Source organism: Alnus glutinosa, chromosome 4 (assembly GCF_958979055.1).
Source record: "Alnus glutinosa chromosome 4, dhAlnGlut1.1, whole genome shotgun sequence".
NCBI classification, from domain to species: Eukaryota; Viridiplantae; Streptophyta; class Magnoliopsida; order Fagales; family Betulaceae; genus Alnus; species Alnus glutinosa.
This window is the reverse complement of record NC_084889.1, coordinates 8,607,922-8,626,294: the sequence shown is the minus strand read 5'-3', so window position 1 is coordinate 8,626,294 and position 18,373 is coordinate 8,607,922. Positions and strand designations below refer to the sequence as shown.

Below are 18,373 nucleotides of genomic sequence, written 5' to 3'. Positions count from 1 at the left end.
GGAATTTCGCACTTCTCTTCCAAGGTTCCCGCTGAGAGAGAAACGAAAAGGAATCGCACATTCGCACTTGCCCGGGAATTAATTCCTTGCCCAGCAACATTGATTATCCAATTCATAATCCCATTGCCTGCCGCTAAGATTCGTTCACGGCCAACTTGTAATCGCACCCCAATCGCACTAGCTTCCAGTATCCGATTCATCTTCCCAGTCATTACCGAAATGCCTATTTAATTCCACCATGCGAATTCCCAGAAAGCCCGTTTCCTTTTGCCTCTCCCACTTCTCTCCTGACTTCTCTCATACTTTTTCTTCCCGGATTCAGCTCAGCTTCGGAATTCTCAGCAAACCCCATAGCTCTCCCGGAAGAAGAAAACGAATTCACGCCACAGGTTCGTGTCCGTACTTGTCTCTTGCTCCACTGGACTGTAAATTTTGCTTCGAATTTCAACCTTCATAAGAGTCTCAATTTTTCTTATTTCATTGCGCCTTATTGCATCGCACATTTTTATTTTATAAATAATGGTTAGGATTTTGATAGTTCACTGCAGAATTAATCTTAATCCGAAAATTCTGATAGCTTTATGGTTCTATGAATGTGTTTTAGTAAATTTTTTATTATTGTGCGAGTGTTTCTTTGGTGAAGTTAATGTTTTGTCCGTATTTGGTGGAAGTTTTGGAGCTATGTGGTGGAATGGTTTAGAATACGCGGTTGGGTAGGGTGTAAGATTGGAACTGGTATTATATTAGTTAGTTGGTTGTTTTGGGATCAAAAGATTGTTTGTTTTTTAATTGAGAAATTGGATTTCTAGGTGTTACTTGGAGCGTAGCTTGGAGGATTCCTAGAGTTGGAACTTAGCTTGGTGCACTTTGTGCTCTTTTGATTGGACAACTCAGGTAAGATGTTAAGGTTTTCTTTTGTGGGAAAAAAGATTTTTTTTTTGTTTTATTCTTTTATCGTTTTCATATAAGAAAGAAAATGTTTTGTGGATTTTGTCATCTGGGTTGGATGAGGAGTGACGGGAAATGAGGATTTATAGCTGTTCATTTCAAGCCTTTAGATTGAGTTAGGTAGGCCTGACCACTTGCTTGAAGAGGAAGTGTGAACTAAGTTAATGTGTTCTGAAGTATGATGCATAATGGAATCTGTATAAACAAATGTGCTTGGTTTTGTTTGTATATGGGGGTATCCGAGTAAAGCATGTCCTATGCATTAATTAATCAGAATAAAAAGACGAAGTGTCTATTGGTTTCTAAGTGTTTAAGGCATTTGATTCAATGAAGTCACCCAACTATGTCTTTATAACCCTTGAAGCGAGAACTTATCATGTGGAATGGAGTAAACATCAAATTTAGAGCTATGCTGATTTAAGATGTGATACTGTAAAGCAGATGTGTACTTATGGAAAAATGTTTGTGGGGAAACATTTTCATTTCTAAACACATTTTAGGAATTTTGAGGCATAGAATTTGTATATTTATGTACACCAACAATATACATAATAAAATACATTAATGCATTATGCAGCCTTGACTTGTGTTGTATAGTGTACTACCATTCTGAATCACTATCAGAAGCTAATTTTTTTGCCTCCTCCCCTCCCTTGGCTAAAAACTATCAGGAGCAAGTCAATTCCGTGCCAGTTATCGAATGGATGAGAGTCATGGGACTGTTGTAGGTGACAAATCATCAAACTTTCATCATATGGCAAGCAGTGATGGTGGCCATAAACCATGTGTATGGTCATCTCCAGAGGGAGGACACAAGATTGACATAGGAAAGCATATCTTTTGCAACAGATCATTGAATATGAAAAGCATTGTTGCTGTTGGGTTTGATATGGATTACACTTTGGCACAATACAAGCCTGAGACTTTTGAATCCCTTGCATATGAAGGCACAATTAGGAAATTGGTGTACAATTTGGGATACCCTCACGAGGTTTGTCTAATTTCTCATCTGTGCTAATGGTTCCAGGAAGAAATGTAATATTGTTTTGCATTATAATAACTTTTTTTTTTTTTAAAAGATAATAACTTAATGATACCTTGGTAATATGTATTTCAATTGATCTAGCATATATTTCTTAGGTTGATATGTTATTTGTCTCTTACTTCTTTACTCTCACACCCTGCGATCTCAGTGTATGTTTTTTTTACTTTATATTTATTCCTATTCTTAAAATTGCACTATATGGTTGGTTTATTAAGAAAAATGATCCTATGCAGTTGCTGAATTGGTCATTTGATTGGAAGTACATGGTCAGAGGCTTGGTACTTGATAAAAAGAGAGGCAACATCTTGAAGGTTAATTCGGTTTATTTGTTTTTGGCAATTTTGTTGCCCAATTCAGCTTAGGTTACTTTTGTACTCTTTCTTGCTTGAATCTCATGGAAAAAGTACTTGAACTATTTGTTGTGTGCATTATACAGATGGATCGGCATAAGTATGTGAAAGTAGCCTACCATGGATTCAAGGAGTTGTCAAAGGAAGAAAAACTTGCGACCTATGGGAATACTTTGGTACGGGATGCTTTTGATGAGCCTGACTATGCTCTCATTGACACCCTTTTTTCACTAGCTGAAGCCTATTTGTTTGCTCAACTGGTTGACTTCCATGACAGTAATCTGGGAAAAGTTCCAGAGTAAGAATGATGTTGTTGTTGTTGTTTTTTTTTTTAGTTGTCCTGTTTTTCTTTTGGATTCTTAATGCTTTAAGTGATAAGTATATGGTGGTCACTAATATGAACCGGCAGTCCTTAGAAAACCGCTTTATTTAGTTATGTTCACCATCGTGTATCTATATTTTTTTGGTTATATCAATGTTCTATAAACCATTTTCCCAGTTACTCCCGTATGTACAAAGATGTTCGAGCTGCAGTTGATTTGTGCCACCGTGATGGAACTTTAAAGCAAATGGTTGCAAAAGATCCTAAAAGGTAGGGATGTAAACTGTAGTAAATATCATAATAAAGGGTGTTCATGAGTTCTCACTTATTTAAATTATTGTAATGCTTATTGTTAATGAATATAATCTCACTAATTTGTTGATTCCCCGACTAGATATATTAATGAAGATACTGCAATTGTGCCCATGCTCAAAATGCTCAGAGATTCTGGTCGGTCTACATTCTTGGTGACCAATAGGTATTATTGCTTCTCTTAATTCTTTTGTCAAATAACATGTTTACATCTAAAACATATCAATCAAGAAGTATGCCTGAAATTTGAAGCTAAAAAGCACTAGAATTTAGAAATGGAAACAATAAAAAAGAATTTATTGGACCATACTAACATTAAAATACATGTAGAATTTGCTTTTACAGAGACATCTATTTGTATGTTTTATCCTTTTCTTTCTTGTGTATAAATTACGAAATATATATGAAGTATAGGTGTTTTCATTTATTGTAAGAACTGACATGGTGTGGAACCAATGTTATATCTCTTGCAGTTTATGGGACTATACAAACATTGTGATGAATTACCTCTGTGAATCCCGTACAGTGAATGGTAGTAACAAATGCAATTTCAACTGGCTTCAATACTTTGATGTTGTAATCACTGGCAGGTATATTATAAACTATGACATTGTGCACCTTTTTTCTTTTTTCTTTTGAGAAGCCTCAACGTCTCTTCCTTAAAGTTCTTTCTCTGCATTCCTTAAACATGTCTAACCAACTGATGTTGAGGAATCACCAAAGGAGTTGTGGTTAGTTTGGAGTTGATCTTAAGGTTGTTAATTGAAGTTACAAGTTTGAGGCCGATTAAGGTCCCACCAGCTCTTGAATTAGAATTAGTGTTTACAACCATATATTGAAATGTAAGAGACATCAGTACTTGGGCAATTACTGTTGTCAAGACAATATGGGTAAGTGAAAGAAGATACTGAGTAGTGAAGTTACTTCATGCTTTTAACATGTAGTTAAAGCTATCAACATAATAGAAGTTGCTCATTTGAGGAGAGTTAATTGAGATTGGTTTTGATTTGTTAAATTTTATGTTAGCATATACAGTTTTGTTTAGTGCTTAGTAATTTTCACTTATAACCTCAAAGAGGTGGTTATCCATATAGTGCGAAGCCAGGCTTCTTCAATGAGGACAATCGGGCAAATTTATTTGAAGTTGAACCTGAGTCTGGGATGCTACTTAATACTGACAATGGCTCTCCTATGCCTCAGGTCAATATAGTAACGTAAACATTTCTTGTGTAGCATATCTACAACTATATGGTCTGTGTTTTTTTGTCCTTGTATTAATTCAGTTTATATTTGTTAATAAGGTGGGAACTACTTCACCGAGACTATCATTTAAGGGGCTGAATAAGATGTGCAGAGTTTTCCAGGTATTTTTATAGAGATGTTGTGCATAATACAATCTACTTTGAAATTGTTTATGATATAATAATGTGACTTCATGACCAGCTTGATTTTTGTAATTGGTGGTATGCTTTCAGGGAGGCTGTGTTGGTCATCTGCATAAACTACTCTCAATTGAGTCAAGTTCACAGGTGAACTGTCCTCCTGTTGCATGTAGGCGGCAACAATAAATTATGTTAAACTTACATAGTAAACTGGTTCCTGTTTTTTGAAATTTTCAAATTTAATCATTGTGATCCTTGGTTAGCTTTGAACTTTTAATAGATTTCATTCCAAGGAGTTCTGATCCTTATGGGCAGTTGCTGAACTGTTGGTTCCTACTTCCTACCAACTTTTGATTCTTGTAAGTTTAGGTTCTTAGTTCGATTATGTTTTACTTTTTGCAGGTTCTATATGTTGGGGATCACATCTATGGAGATATTTTACGCAGCAAAAAGGTTCTTGGTATAATATGTTGTTATTTTCCTTCTCTCTCTTTTTTTTTTTTTGGTTTTTAAATTTGCCTCTTATTTGTATCATCACTTCATAACTTATGCTAAATACTATATCAAGGTCTTCAAAATGTGTGAAGTTTTTGTAATGAAAAGTACAATATTTAGAATATCATGTATAATGGTTTGGTTCTTGATTTATGTCCTTGTGAGCAGGATGGAGAACAATGCTTGTTGTTCCAGAGCTTGAGAGGGAGATTGAACTTCTTTGGGAATTAAGGGATACTCGCAAGGTATTTATAGAACTTAATTACATCTTTCACTTCAGTGATTTAACAGAAGTGTAATTCTTTAAGAAACTCTAATCAGTCAAGTGAAATGGTTAATTGAGTAAGCTTCTAAAATGGTTCTTTACAGGGTTGGGGACTAAAGGTTCTATCATATAAACTCCGCTTAGGATGCTAATATTATTCAGAATTATGTTGTAATTGATGTTAGTTTTGTCCAGGAACTACGATTGTTGCGGGAACAGCGAGACCTCATTGAAGACAAAATACATCGTCTGAAGTGGTCTATCAAGTAACTATCTGCATAGCCATATCTCATGCATACTAATTTTATAGCAGTTTGACAATGTAGTGGCTTTCCTTTTCAGGTTTGAAGATGTCAAAGTTGATGAAAAACAGAAATTATCTTCTGCAGTAAATGAGTTGGAGGTTAGGCCATTATCTATAATGCTAAGGGTCATAGCCAGTCTGAATACCATTGTGTAAACTATATTGATATATTTATTTTATTTAATGGTATCCTTTGATAGTCTCAAAGGGAGCAAGTCCGATCAACACATCAACAGGCCCAAAGGGAATGCCACCAAAAGGTATAGAACTTTTATCATGTGATAGTATTTTCAGTTACTTAATGTTTTAGTATGATAGTATGGAGTATTTTAATTATGTTTTGTATCAATGACGGTGACATCTTTTGTTTGCCAAAATTTCAGTTTCATAAAGTCTGGGGACAACTCATGAAGACCGGTTATCAGAATTCACGCTTTGCGCATCAGGTAAGTTTATACCTTTATACCATTTTGTTGGCAGGTGGATTGACAATTATTTTGCAAAACCTTTCTTAATACTTGCCAGGCCATGACTTAAGGCTGACGGGATGTGTGATCTCCTGCGTTTTGCACTATGCAGGTTGAGAGATTTGCCTGCCTTTACACTAGCCAAGTGTCCAACTTAAGCCTGTGCTCCCCAGACAAATACTACAGACCAAGTGAAGATTTCATGCCCCATGAATTTCATATTATTCCCTTTTGAAGCATGCTCAGACCCTTTCATTTGGTTGTGTAGCATTTTAAATGTAGGTGCCTCAACAAGGATCCTTTTAGTATCCTCTTTTTCCCCCCTTGTCTTCCTTTGATGATTCACTTCCATGTTATTTTGTAAATGCATTGGGCATTATAATCCGGTGATTTAGGTCATCTTTCACTTTCCCTAACAAATTATGGTGCTGTGATTTAGCTCCAAGCAAAATCTTTCCTGATATAGTGAAACATTACTCGGTACCCAAATATGTTGTGAATCATTGTAGAGAATTTAGCCGGTGGCAGAACTGTAATTGTACGTATAACTTGCCTTGGTTTCTCTATAGATGTTAATGGATGGCATATGATGCAGGAAGTTTTAAAGCATGTTTAATATTCTTTCTTTTGTTCTTACTCTCCCCCATCTGGTTATTAAATGACGGATATCCTGAAAAACCAATGTATGAAACTAGGGCAATGCACACCTCTCGTCAGCCCAAAAGATAATGTTCACTGTTTATTTAAGCTCAGCAGCCGATAATCTAAGGGAGCAGGGCCGGCTAAATGGCTAGGCAAATTAGGCAATCGCCTAAGGCCCCTAATTAAATAAGGCCCCAAATAGTGATAGTATAATTAAATTTTCTTTTAAAAAAAAATTAAAGTCCCAATTATGACAAAAAGTTAGTTAATGCTCTTTAATTAAGGCCTCAATTACTGTAAAAAATAAATACAATGAATTGAATTTCAAGATATTAAGGAGGAAAAGAAAGAAAAATGGGATGTTACATTAATTGTACCCCTGAAATAGTTACTAAACTCGTCATTTTACATAAACTTAAAACTAAGACTAAGTTGTCCACTAAAATAATTTTTAGAATGAAGTAAATTAAATTCTACATAAAAAGAATTATATGTAGCTTAATACAAAATTTGACATCTATTGAAATTAAATGTCTCCTAACAAAGATGAATTTTGCAAGTCGTTCAAAAAAAATTAAATATTTAAATATAAAAAAGGCCACACCTAAATTTGTTGCCTTAGGCCTCAAAATCTATTGAGCCGGCCTTGTAAAATTATCTGCTCGAATTGTATGAAAGGGGGTTGTCGGGATATCTCCTATAATTATTTAAGCTCAGCAGCCAATAATCTAAGGGATCAAGATCCCCTATAATTATCTGCTCGAATTGTATGAAAGGGGGTTGTGGGGATATCTCCTATAATTGTTTAAGCTCATCACCCAATAATATAAGGGATCAAGATCTCTTATAATTATCTGCTCGAATTGGATCCACGACAACTCTTCAAAATTGCCATGGTAGCGATACCAATTAGCAAGGGCCTAAGCCGTTAGATGTATCTATGGGCTTAGACACTAATGCCACTTCAGTTATCAACGTAAAAAGACCGTATTTTTCAAATGAGAGATGCTACGCATGCACCCTTCATCCCCTTTCATCCTCTCTTCGTAACCTCAGAAACGTCAAAAACAAACCAAATGCTTGATTCAGTCTTTTTACCTCCTTGAAGCTTCTTTTTTTCAATTAACGCAAGAGTGGTCCTCCTCCAAGCTTGAATAGCTTCCTATATGCTAACCGCTCATTTCCTCCAGCAACATACATATCTTCTAAAATCAAGTGTACTGTTTGCAGAGCCCCTTGTCCATTTTCAGATGCCCAAAGGGCTAAATTTTTAAAAAAGAAGAAGAAGAAGAAGAAGAAGAAGATTTGGGCTGCATTTTCGCATCTCTCTCCAAAGATTTCATTTTCGTATCTCTATTTCCGCATTTTCGCTTTAGATGCCCGAAGGACTCCATTTTCGCATGATGTTCATGCAGCCCTGGACGACCCAGCCGGTCTTGAAGCTGTAGGAGGATCGGATGTTGAAGGCTGGGACGAAATCGTTGATGAGGGGTAGGGACTGGTAGTCAAACCAGCAGGATTCGGACAAGCTGAGCGGAGGAAAAAAAAAATTACTCAGATGAGTTGAGGGATTGCCTGAAACAAGTGGGCTTTGTAGTCTCATTTCTATGTGGGATTACTCGAATTGCGGGCAGTCAGGTAGAGGCTCTGTAGTCCCCCTCTGCGTTACTACTCCACGCAATTCAGACAATTAATTGTAAGGGATCCTCCTCAATAAGACTGGGATTCCTTGAAATTCATTGTCCGAATTCTAGGAATTTCGGGAGAGAAATGAGAGAGGGGAACTCCGGTCCTGAGGTGCATAGGTAGATTCCCGGATAAGATGAAAGTCCCACTTGCCCGAGCACCCTCACGACCAGAGGTTCCCTCGTTCATTTTCTGCCCAATTTCTCTAAATTCGGGCAAAAAATTTCAGGAAATTGCAATCCTCAAATCCCATTCAGGTTTCCATCTGCCTTGTTTGCTTTCTGAGCTACTTCTTTCAGTCCATCCAAGGTCACAGATATCAATGCATAGATTTCTGCTGTCTGGTTAAACAACAACAAAAGAAAAACGCTCTATTAATATGTTGCACCCATAACAAGAAATACCTGTTCCAGTGTTCCATGCCACGTAACAGTTGACAGTATTGGGATGATTCAGCATCATCTAAGACAAAATTCTTGCCTAGGTCTCCAGAATGGAATTCACTCAATTTCAAGTTTGATGATATGATCTATTTTATATTCAAAATTTTATTTTGTTGTATTTAACAATGTACATGATATCACAACATTTAAAATTTTAAAATTTTGTTGCATTTAACGGTGCATATGGTATCCCGACATTTAAAATTTAAAATGTTTAAATGGCGTGACAACATAGTCACCGTGTAACAACATTTACACTTTTAATTATGTGAAATCTAATTATGTGAAATAGATCATTTCTATTTCTATTTCCTTATCCTCATTCTCAATAGATGTTGGTACATATCTTTCCAAAAGAAGAAATTAGGCAAAGAAAGAAAGAAAGAACAAAAAAAAAATAGATCATCTCCATTTCCCGATCCTCATGTCCAAGAGAAATTGGTACATATCTTAAAGAAGAAAAAACAGGGGGAAAAAAAAAACTAAAGGGCATCTATTATGATTCTTCCAAAAAATGCTCTTTTATCACCTTTATCTTGCTCTACCCCACTTCCATGTGGGGGATAATCAAACTCTAATTAGAAAATTTGAAGCCTCATCCAACTTTAAGGACTTTAGCCACATTTTCTACTTTCTTTGAATTAACAGAAGCACTAAAGTTTTGTGATAGAGAAGCAAAGTTTGGGCAAGGCTTGCGTCCGGTGTGCCTAGAATGCAATAGGAGACTGTCACGTCAATAATCGGACACATGAAATAACTCTAACTTGGCTCGTGTATGCAAATCACATTTCACAAACCAAAGTCTTAAAAGTTGGGAAAGAGCACCAATCCTAAACTCATTGCTTTTGAGAGTAGAATCAAAATATACAAATATACAAAGGTTTAATTTCAGCATTATTGCTCAAAAAAACTCAAATACAAATTCACCTTGAAGGCCCCTTGCCACACTAAACTAAACGCTAGGACCTCAAAATTTCTGCCTTCCATCCCCTGTTGACCTTTTCTATAAATTCTTCTACTCTTCTTCTCAGCTCATCATCATCATGATCCTCACCCTCCTCTTGAAAATTTCTGTTGCCATTTTCCTCCCTGTCATCGACAGGTGGTGCTTCCTGGGAACATGACACTTGATTGACATCTCTTAACGTTTCTTTGTCGTCATAAGAAATCAGCTTACTGTCTGTTCCTGGATTACGATTTGTCCGTGTGTTGATGACCAGAGAGAGAGGAATTTCACCTGCTCGGCCAATTTTGGGGGTGGGTTTTGAGCCCACAAGAACAAAGGCAATGATCAGATTACAGAAACAGAAGATGAAGAGATGGTTGGAAGCAGCCTGGGTGATCAACTCGAACATGGAATCAAACATGTTTGTAAGAATTCAGAGAGAGAGAGAGAGAGAGAGAGAGAGGTGTCACTGTATTAGCAGGCTGGGAGGCTATATAATGGCATAGAAGTGTGGGGGAGGAAGCTTTTAAGCTTTTTGTGGCAGAGGTTTGAGGAGATGAGTAGATGGTGAGGCGTAGTGTGAAAGCTTTGCTTAATTTATTGATGAGTCAATGAAATTAGGAAGCATCTCACATTGTGGGGCTTCCCTACTCATTTAACGACTAGTAAAAGTTCATCATAGCAACCCAAGAACCGACGAGGAACTTTCCTAAGCTATCCTAAAAGTCATACCCCCTACGTGATCAAATTGACATCACCAAGCAGTAAGCACCAACCCAATGGATAAAAATCTCTACCAATTTTGAAAAGTCTTTTTGGTATTTTAAAAAGTATTTGCAAAAATTATAAATGAATAGAGTTATCTATAAGCAGGACAGGGTCACAGAGTTACATATTTTTTTTAAAAAAAAAAATTAAAAATTAAAAATTTACTTTTAAAATTTTTAGTTTTGCCCTCCAAATTTCAAACGTTAGCTCTGCCCCTATTTATAAGGTTCACGTATGAAAATTAAAATTAAATAACCATTGTTTGAAAAAGATTTTGTGTTCAAAAGTAAAAAGGAGTTTTTAAAGATTACATAAACAAGGCCAAACAACTCGGCTCTAGTATTGAAAATTATAATCGTGGTGTTTGGTGACCGAGTGAGTTACCTCGATTTTGATTTAAGTTTTTTTGTTTTTTTTTGTTTTCTCCTAAAAAACACGACTCCAAAATATTTTTAATTTTTTTCATTACATTAATCATTTTTTATATTATTTAAATTAAAAAAACTTACTACAAAATAAATATTTTTTCACTTTTTTCATACAAAAAATTCAAAATTTTTATTTACTTTATATCACATCAATCACTTATATATCTACTTTAAAAAATTCATCAAACTTAAGTTGACTAAATTGGTTGCCAAACGAAACCATTAAGTCCGATCGTATCAAGCATGCCCTTAGAGCACTCACAATAAATTTTTTAAGTTTTAATCTAAATTTAGGGAACCAATTATTTTTTACTTTCTTATTCAAATAAATTCTACTATAGTTTTCCTTACCTTTTTCTATACAATTTTAATATTCTTTATTCTTCACATCATCATCAACTCCATAAACCTCACACTCTTCCTCACCACCATCCTACTCTCTCATTAATCCCAACATCACCACCCTCTTCCTCCATCCCTTTGTTCACAATAGCAGTGCTTCTCTCCCTCAACGACGACTTCACGTGCAAAATAATATCCAACGGCTTGTTAAAAAATTTAATCACATCAATAAACCATGTGTCTATTAAATTACTATTTATCTTAAAGGTTTAAATTGATGGAAAATAGTTAACTAATCATTTCATCAAATACTTTAACACACTCCTTATTAACGTGTGAACTCAAACATCCAATCAACAAGTGAAGGAGAGTGTTAAAATAATAACTGCCATATACAGTCAACTAGTAAATTGTGCTGATCATTAGGGATATTCACAAACACCTCAACAATATGTCTTTGTGATCCAAGCTTAAAATCTACAGTAATGCTAACCTTGTTAGAGATGGTGGCTCATATCCTGCATGAAAAAGCATTTATATATATATATATATATATAATTGCAACATATTGCAAACTCAACCAACATAAGCATTAGAGGGTATGTGACTCTCCATATAAGGTCTGGTCCTAATCTGTTATTAACATGGACATCAAAGCTGAGAATGGTTACTGGTTAGCATAAAATTGAACACAAATTAGTAGTGGGTGGTCTGGCAATGCTTGGAGTAACATCTGTCCTTTGCCAACGTCAAGGACCACCCTGGAGTGGCGCCAAGCCAGTACAGGCTGCACAGCTATGAAATAGTTCATGCCATTTATATAATGATAAGGCTAATGATTGAAGTACATTCAACAACGATTGCCCATCTACTTTAGTTGACTTTCGTTTATTTATTTTTAGTGTTTCAACAAAGAGATTAAAAAAAAAAGAAAAAAAAAGAAGGCATAGAGCTACCGGCAAAGAATCCCAAATTAACCTTAATAAAGTAGATAAACAGAAATTAAAAAAAGAATGCAGCAAATAAACGAAGCAGTCTTATATATTTTTGGCATGAAAACTAGGAAAATTGATAGCCAATAAAAACGATACAATAAGGTGCACTACGAATGGTACAACCAAAAGGCGCAAGAAAGGTCATAAACCTTGAAAGGTTCAAGAGCTCAAACCGTAACTCAGCAAAGAAACAACTACAATAACACATCCAAAAGTGAACCACCGCAACAGAAAAGTCTGAAAAGATTCTGATGAAGGTCAAAACAAAACTTATTGTGAAGATTGCTTTAACAGTCGGAAGGAAACTAGGAAAAACAAATAAAAACAAGTAGAAACCAGAAACTAGTGTGGCAGAGAAGGGAGAAGAGAGTCAGCATGTAAGCCACTCGTCGGCGCATGAAGACCATGCGCTGGAGATGGTTGCAATTAGAGAGAGGACCACCACGGGAGGTCGGTGGTAGCAATGAAAAACAGAGGAGGAGGCTATAGGAGGCATCACGCATGGTGGAGGGTTGTCCACACATCGAAGCGTGTACAACACGCATCAATGAGTGAGATCTACTCGCGAGAGTGTATGGGCCACGCGCCTCTATGTGGTAGCCAGATGGAGATGGGGCTGGAGGTGGATGGAAGTGCTAAGGCTGAGGAACAAAGTGGAGTAGAGCGTGTGAGGGTGGAGCTTCCAAAAATTGACAAATTAAAGTTTGAAAAATCCAAATCCAAAAGCTTCAAAGAAGTGGCGGATCCGCGGATGGAAGCGGCTGCAGAAGGTGGAATCCGAACGGTGTGCAATGGAAGAGGGGTCAACATAGCTAGTTTATAAAGATAAATCGCCAAAGGCAATAGATAACACCTCAAAAGAGGCTGATAAGACCTCCAAAGATGCATTTTGAGCCTCAAAAGAGGCGAGAAGGAGGGGGGAGGGGAGTAAAGAGGAAAGGAGAGGAGGAGGAAGTGGGCTCCTCCTCGGCAGCCATGGGAGGAGGATTAGCTGTTTTCAGGAGAGAGAGAGAGAGGAGATTCCATAAATGCAGTTCAGGTTTGGGTTTTTTTCCGAAGACTTCGTTGTTGATAATCTAAGTGATGGAACAGAGTATTCCACATACATTAGAATTGAGGGCACGGACATCCAACTAAACAAATCAGGAAAAAAATTATTAATTGAAGAAAAAAGGAGGAACAGAGCCTAATTATAACATATCCCAACACCCATATTACTCCATAGAAAAAGTCTCATTTGTTTGTTGACATGAATTACAATCACTATGCATCCACAATTATTATTGTCAACTTATGACACGACTTACAAATCTAATATGAATATAACACGAAGTTATAGGATTTGGATTTATGTTAAATGAGTTTAGGTCATAAACAATTCAACCCGTTTATAAACATGTCAAACGGGTCAATCTGTTAAAAAAAAAAAAAAAATTCCTAACCCAGCATCATTTCACATTTTCATTATTCACTCCAGTTGTCCAAACCTTATATTATTGATCAATAGCATCTGACCCTATGTGTGTGTGTGTCTATATATATATAAAGAAAGGCATCCGGATTCCCATTTTTTGTTATCCTAAATTTTAAATTTTTTATGTTTTTGAAAAATAAAAAAATAACGAATTTGGTCAGATGGATCGTGTCAACCCAAGTCAACCTGTTATCTAAGCGGGTTTGGTGTGTCGCGTCGAGTTATCAGGAAAATTAATGTATCGTGTTTGGGTTTAATCAGTTAACCCGTTTAGTTAATTATGAAGGGTGGGCAGGTCAACCTAACCCCAATATGTCAACCTGTTTTGCCAGCCCTATTCAAAATCATAGGTTTTGAACAAAGAATGCTAAACGATAGGTCAGACTGCCTGTCTTCACAAAAAGATAAACTAGATGACTGGGATGTAACACCAAGATTGAACAACATAATTTCAAACTATGATAACTAGAACAGGAAGGAAACTACTTAAAGAAGAAAAACCATGAGAACAAAGGGTCGCAAACTTAAAGTTTTTACATTTATATTAGAATCGCAATAAAGCTCAATAGGCTACAACAAGCCCCACTAAAAAAAAAAAAACCAAAAAATGGAAGAAATTCTTATACCACGGTTTGCACAGGAAACAGTCCTTTCCTACAAAAAACCACAAATCAAGGATGTCTATTACCTCTTCCTCTTCTTATTTCCAGTAGGACCAGTACTACTACTGCCTTTGTTATACCCTCTGAAATCATTAGTGGTCTCCGCTGTGTTCTGCTTCTTCAAGCCTTTCCTCCCTCCAGCACCAAACTTCGAATTTCTGGATTCCCTTTTCTTCTGTTTCATCTTGTTTCCAACACCTTGTCTTGCCTTCCCTCCAGAACGATCTCCTGGAGACACGCCTGGTCTCTTCTTATTTGACCTCTCAAATACTTTCCCATCTTCAAAGGGCAAACTCATCTCAGCATCTTTTTCGCCCCCAGCAAACCCACTCTGCTGCCTCTGCTTCCTCCACTTCTTAACAGACTCTATATCCTCCTTTTTCTGCTTAGCTCTCTCTTTCAGCTTTTGGGACTGAATTTCTTTAGACAGTCTCTTGGCCTCCCTAGCCTTCCTCCTCTCCTCAGCCTCCTCAATCTTCTTCTTCTCTGACAAAAGCCGGCTTTTCACTTTCCCCATGTGGGAATCTGTCTTCACCATCTCTGCATAATAGTCGGAAGGCCTGAGAAAAGGAAGCCCCATCGACTGAAGCTTCTCAAAGGCTTGCCTAGTTCCCTCCAACGCTTGTGTATAGAAAGCAAGCTCTCGTGCCAGGTCATCGTTCACATCCACCTCTTGCTCTTGTTTAATATCAATGGTGAGCTTGTGTATCCATCCCACATTTTCAGGCCAGCTAACATCTCCTAGTTTATCAAGGAGACCGTCCCGGTTGAATATTGAATTCTTCGAAGGTTCACTCGATTTCACATCTCCAGCTTCTTCTGAATCTGAATCAGATTCAGAAGCATCACTATTGAAATCTTCTATTTCATCGTCTTCCATCCTATCCTCATCAGACAAAACAAGTTCTAAATCAGGCACCCCCATTCAACAAAACCTATCATAAATTAAAAATAAAAAATATTTCGTACAATTAGATCATCACAGAAGCTGAATAAACTCATCAGATAGCTTGCAGATCCACAATAAATCCATATTTAAACAAGATTCTACAAAAGTGTAAAAAATAATTAAGTTACGCAGAAACTCTCTACAAATACTCCACATATTTTCACAGTATTTTGTACCCAATCCCGAGCTCGTTCATCTAGTTGCTCACAGCTCTAAATCTCAAAAGTTATCAAATAAACCTAATTTTTTCTATGTTTTTCCTGCTTTAAAATAAAAAAAATAAATAAAAAAATAGGACCAGCAATTAAGACAAACCCCATTTTTAATGCGGGTTCCAATTTCTCAATTAAGCTTATACTTCCCTCATTTTCTTTTCTTCTCTTCCCACATTTACTCGGCAACAAAACAAAGTAGGAGCAGAAAAAATAAAAAAAGACCAATCCGAGAAATTCAGAGTAAACAAATGAGAGCAACACTGAAAGTATTGTTAAAGTGAGTGCAAGAACGTCAATGTTATTAACCTCACAGTGAAATATAATTTTGCAAAATCATAGAGTAAGTTCAAAAAAATCGAATAATTACTGTTCACCAAAAAACAAAAAAAAAAAAACCCTAAATTTCACTAGCACCACTAAATTACTAACTTTGAAAGAAAAAGACATCGCACAAAGCATATCGAGTTAAATATCTATCATATTGAACTGAAGCTTCCAATCAACCCATCACATTCCCAAACGCTGTGTTCGCTTCGCGGGAAAAATGAAAATATTTCCTGGATGGGTTTGAAAATAATTATTTTCCTGAGCAAATTGGCACCAACAACGACCGAAATATACATCACAAATGAAAAACAGAAAAAACCAGAAAAATTTAAACACGAAAAAAAGGGGAAACTTCAGAACCCGGTTAGATTCATGAAAGACCAAACCTTTTACACTTAAAAACATACTTTTTTCTTGAGAACATTTTCTGAGAAAACAAACAGAGGAAAAGGGACAACAGAATTAAGGTTATTAACGTAATCACATAAACATCACAAAGGAAAACTAATTAGAGCGAGTACCTTATGTGGCTATGACCACCTCTCTTCGTATAACCGTGGAAAAGAGGCACAGCAGAGAAAGAGGTTTTAGGTTTAGGGTTTGATTTTATTCCTGTTGGAAGGGCTAGCAAGTCTTCAATGTCTTGCGTATGAGTTCCCATGTAAATTTTGGGCTTTTTGTAGTGGGCCGGTTCATGTTGTCCCTATAGGCCCCAAGAGAATAACCTAATCTAATATTTTCCCCTTCCCCATCTTTTTTATTTTATTTTTTTAAAAAAATTCTAATCTAATATATATATATATATATATATATATATATATATATATATATATATATATATATATATATATATATATATATATATATATATATATATAAGTCTTTAAAACGGACAATGATTTCCTCTAAACTAGGTTAAAGAAAGTTTCTTCAAATTAATTTATAAAAATAATATGTGTTTATTTTTTAATAGTATGTGAGATACACATTATTTTTTAATAAAATTCATTGCAACTTTGTCCTTGTTATTAAAAAAACATGTGATTTTCACATGCTCAATGGACACATGTCATTTTTATAGACCAAAGGAAAAGGACTAGAGTCCTCATTGTGTCATCCCAAATGCCAAGTGGCTTTAAAATTATCATCGAATCAAAATCTAATAATGATCATCTCAAATTCAATGGTGATTTTAAAAGTCACGTGACATTTAAGATGAGAAGCCTCCTTATAACATTACTATACAACAAATAACAAGAAGCTTTCTTATAACATTACTATACAACAAATAACCCTTCCATTTAACGATGTGATGAGTTTTCTTTTCCACCGAGTTTAAACATTGTAAACATCAAATAAATCTTTTTAGTTTTGTTTTTGGTTGATGAGGATTTCTTCGAGGCAGGATTACTTTGTGTACCTATTCTTGTTGGGCAAACTCCAAACCCATGCAAAGCGGGCTTCACATAGATCAGGTAAGATTTCAGCTTCGTCAGCGGGCGTAGCCCGAGGAATTGTTTGCATTTAAGGGGATTCGAATCTTAAATTTTGTGGGAATACCACTAAGACCAAAATCCTTATCACTTGAATCAATTCCTTTGGGATTAACCTTTTGGTTTTCTTCCCACATTCTTCAAACACCGCAAATACAAAATAAGATTCCGTATAACTGACCACCCTCTGCACCGAGTAAGATTTTTGTGTTTAAGATTTTTTTTTTGTAAATTGTTTTGTGTGTTGTGTTTATTATGTTTCTAGATGGTGTATTTTGCTCCGACTATGTCTTTAAAACTGTGTGATTTACAGTATTTTTACTAGTGCTTTTGTATTCTCACAATATGTTCACTTTCAGTTCTATCAATTCAAGATAGAACCGAGAACTCACAGAATAAACATTTATAGTCAGCTTAGGAAAAATAAAAACTACTAAAAAAAAAGGGCGGGAAATGATAGTCCAAACACCTCCTCAAGGTGTCGGGTGGTCAGACAAATCTAAAAGGTAATCCAACCATCCCCTACAATTTATTTTATCTTTTTATAAATCTTTTTAAGAATATAACTGAGACTTCATATGATTTAAGTTAAGAATATAAATCTTTTTATCTTTTTATAAATTCATTTTTTCTATATATATTTCTTACTAAACTATAATAATCTCTCTTCTTCTTCTTCTTGTTTTTTTTTTTTTTTTTTTTGGTTGAAGATGCTGGACTTTTTGTCTGTAGACGCGAGTAGTGTAGAGTAGACTCGAGAGATGTGGGTGGTTCAGACATGAAGAAAGTCTCTCTTTTCTTTTTCTTTTTTATTTTATTTTATTTTCCCTTTTTAATTCACTTTCGGATAAGCATAGTGAATCAAATCTCTCTCCCTTTTTCTGTGGACAAGAGTATGAAAGAGAGATTAGAGGGCCTACCTGTGGCCTGTGGGGGCGCTTTGCGGGAATAGGAGCTATCCTGCTCAGGCAAGAAAGTTAAACTTTCACAATTCTCCAATTATTATTACTCGTCCGTCCCCTTTAGATAGAGAATAACAGGAGATTCGGATCTCTAATCACCGCATTTGATTCTCAGCAGAAAAACATTCTTTGAGGCACATCAAATTGGAAA

General features: G+C 35.9%; 3 protein-coding genes across 6 annotated transcripts; 1 reads left to right on the top strand and 2 right to left on the bottom strand.

The window, feature by feature from the left end:
• Positions 1 to 6,499, top strand: LOC133866795 (uncharacterized). Of its 3 annotated transcripts, XM_062303440.1 has the most exons (18): positions 251 to 389; positions 810 to 894; positions 1,620 to 1,939; positions 2,227 to 2,304; positions 2,430 to 2,641; positions 2,843 to 2,935; positions 3,060 to 3,143; positions 3,451 to 3,567; positions 4,054 to 4,177; positions 4,279 to 4,341; positions 4,453 to 4,506; positions 4,762 to 4,819; positions 5,023 to 5,099; positions 5,315 to 5,385; positions 5,462 to 5,522; positions 5,624 to 5,683; positions 5,807 to 5,869; positions 6,003 to 6,499. In XM_062303440.1, the coding sequence occupies exons 3-18, from the start codon at positions 1,649 to 1,651 to the stop codon at positions 6,123 to 6,125; spliced, it is 1,629 nt and encodes a 542-aa protein (XP_062159424.1). In that variant the 5' UTR covers positions 251 to 389; positions 810 to 894; positions 1,620 to 1,648; the 3' UTR covers positions 6,126 to 6,499. The 3 variants fall into 3 exon arrangements, with proteins under 3 accessions (XP_062159421.1, XP_062159422.1, XP_062159424.1); XM_062303437.1 differs by lacking the exon at positions 810 to 894 and having other exon boundaries at positions 1 to 389; XM_062303438.1 differs by lacking the exon at positions 810 to 894 and having other exon boundaries at positions 2 to 389; positions 4,072 to 4,177.
• A 2,916-nt stretch (positions 6,500 to 9,415) lies between these two features.
• LOC133866637 (uncharacterized) lies at positions 9,416 to 10,194 on the bottom strand. The gene has a single exon (XM_062303225.1). The coding sequence runs from the start codon at positions 10,026 to 10,028 to the stop codon at positions 9,621 to 9,623; it is 408 nt and encodes a 135-aa protein (XP_062159209.1). The 5' UTR covers positions 10,029 to 10,194; the 3' UTR covers positions 9,416 to 9,620.
• Positions 10,195 to 14,128: 3,934 nt separating this feature from the next.
• On the bottom strand, positions 14,129 to 16,443 carry LOC133867240 (probable rRNA-processing protein EBP2 homolog). 2 transcript variants are annotated; one of them, XM_062303959.1, is made up of 2 exons: positions 16,289 to 16,443; positions 14,129 to 15,157 (listed from the first exon to the last, which is right to left on the bottom strand). In XM_062303959.1, the coding sequence occupies exons 1-2, from the start codon at positions 16,426 to 16,428 to the stop codon at positions 14,299 to 14,301; spliced, it is 999 nt and encodes a 332-aa protein (XP_062159943.1). In that variant the 5' UTR covers positions 16,429 to 16,443; the 3' UTR covers positions 14,129 to 14,298. The 2 variants fall into 2 exon arrangements, with proteins under 2 accessions (XP_062159943.1, XP_062159944.1); XM_062303960.1 differs by having other exon boundaries at positions 14,129 to 15,211; positions 16,289 to 16,388.
• Between the last annotated feature and the right edge of the window lie 1,930 nt (positions 16,444 to 18,373).

Excerpts from the sequence above, each read along its gene's own strand:
- LOC133866795 (XM_062303437.1), top strand. The coding sequence starts at position 239 with ATGCGAATTCCCAGAAAGCCCGTTTCCTTTTGCCTCTCCCACTTCTCT. Across the intron at positions 1,940-2,226 it reads ATTTGGGATACCCTCACGAG|TTGCTGAATTGGTCATTTGA; the intron begins GTTTGTCTAATT and ends GATCCTATGCAG. Across the intron at positions 2,305-2,429 it reads AGAGAGGCAACATCTTGAAG|ATGGATCGGCATAAGTATGT; the intron begins GTTAATTCGGTT and ends TGCATTATACAG.
- LOC133867240 (XM_062303959.1), bottom strand. The coding sequence starts at position 16,428 with ATGGGAACTCATACGCAAGACATTGAAGACTTGCTAGCCCTTCCAACA. Across the intron at positions 15,158-16,288 it reads GGTGGTCATAGCCACATAAG|GATGGAAGACGATGAAATAG; the intron begins GTACTCGCTCTA and ends TGATGAGGATAG.
- LOC133866637 (XM_062303225.1), bottom strand. The coding sequence starts at position 10,028 with ATGTTTGATTCCATGTTCGAGTTGATCACCCAGGCTGCTTCCAACCAT.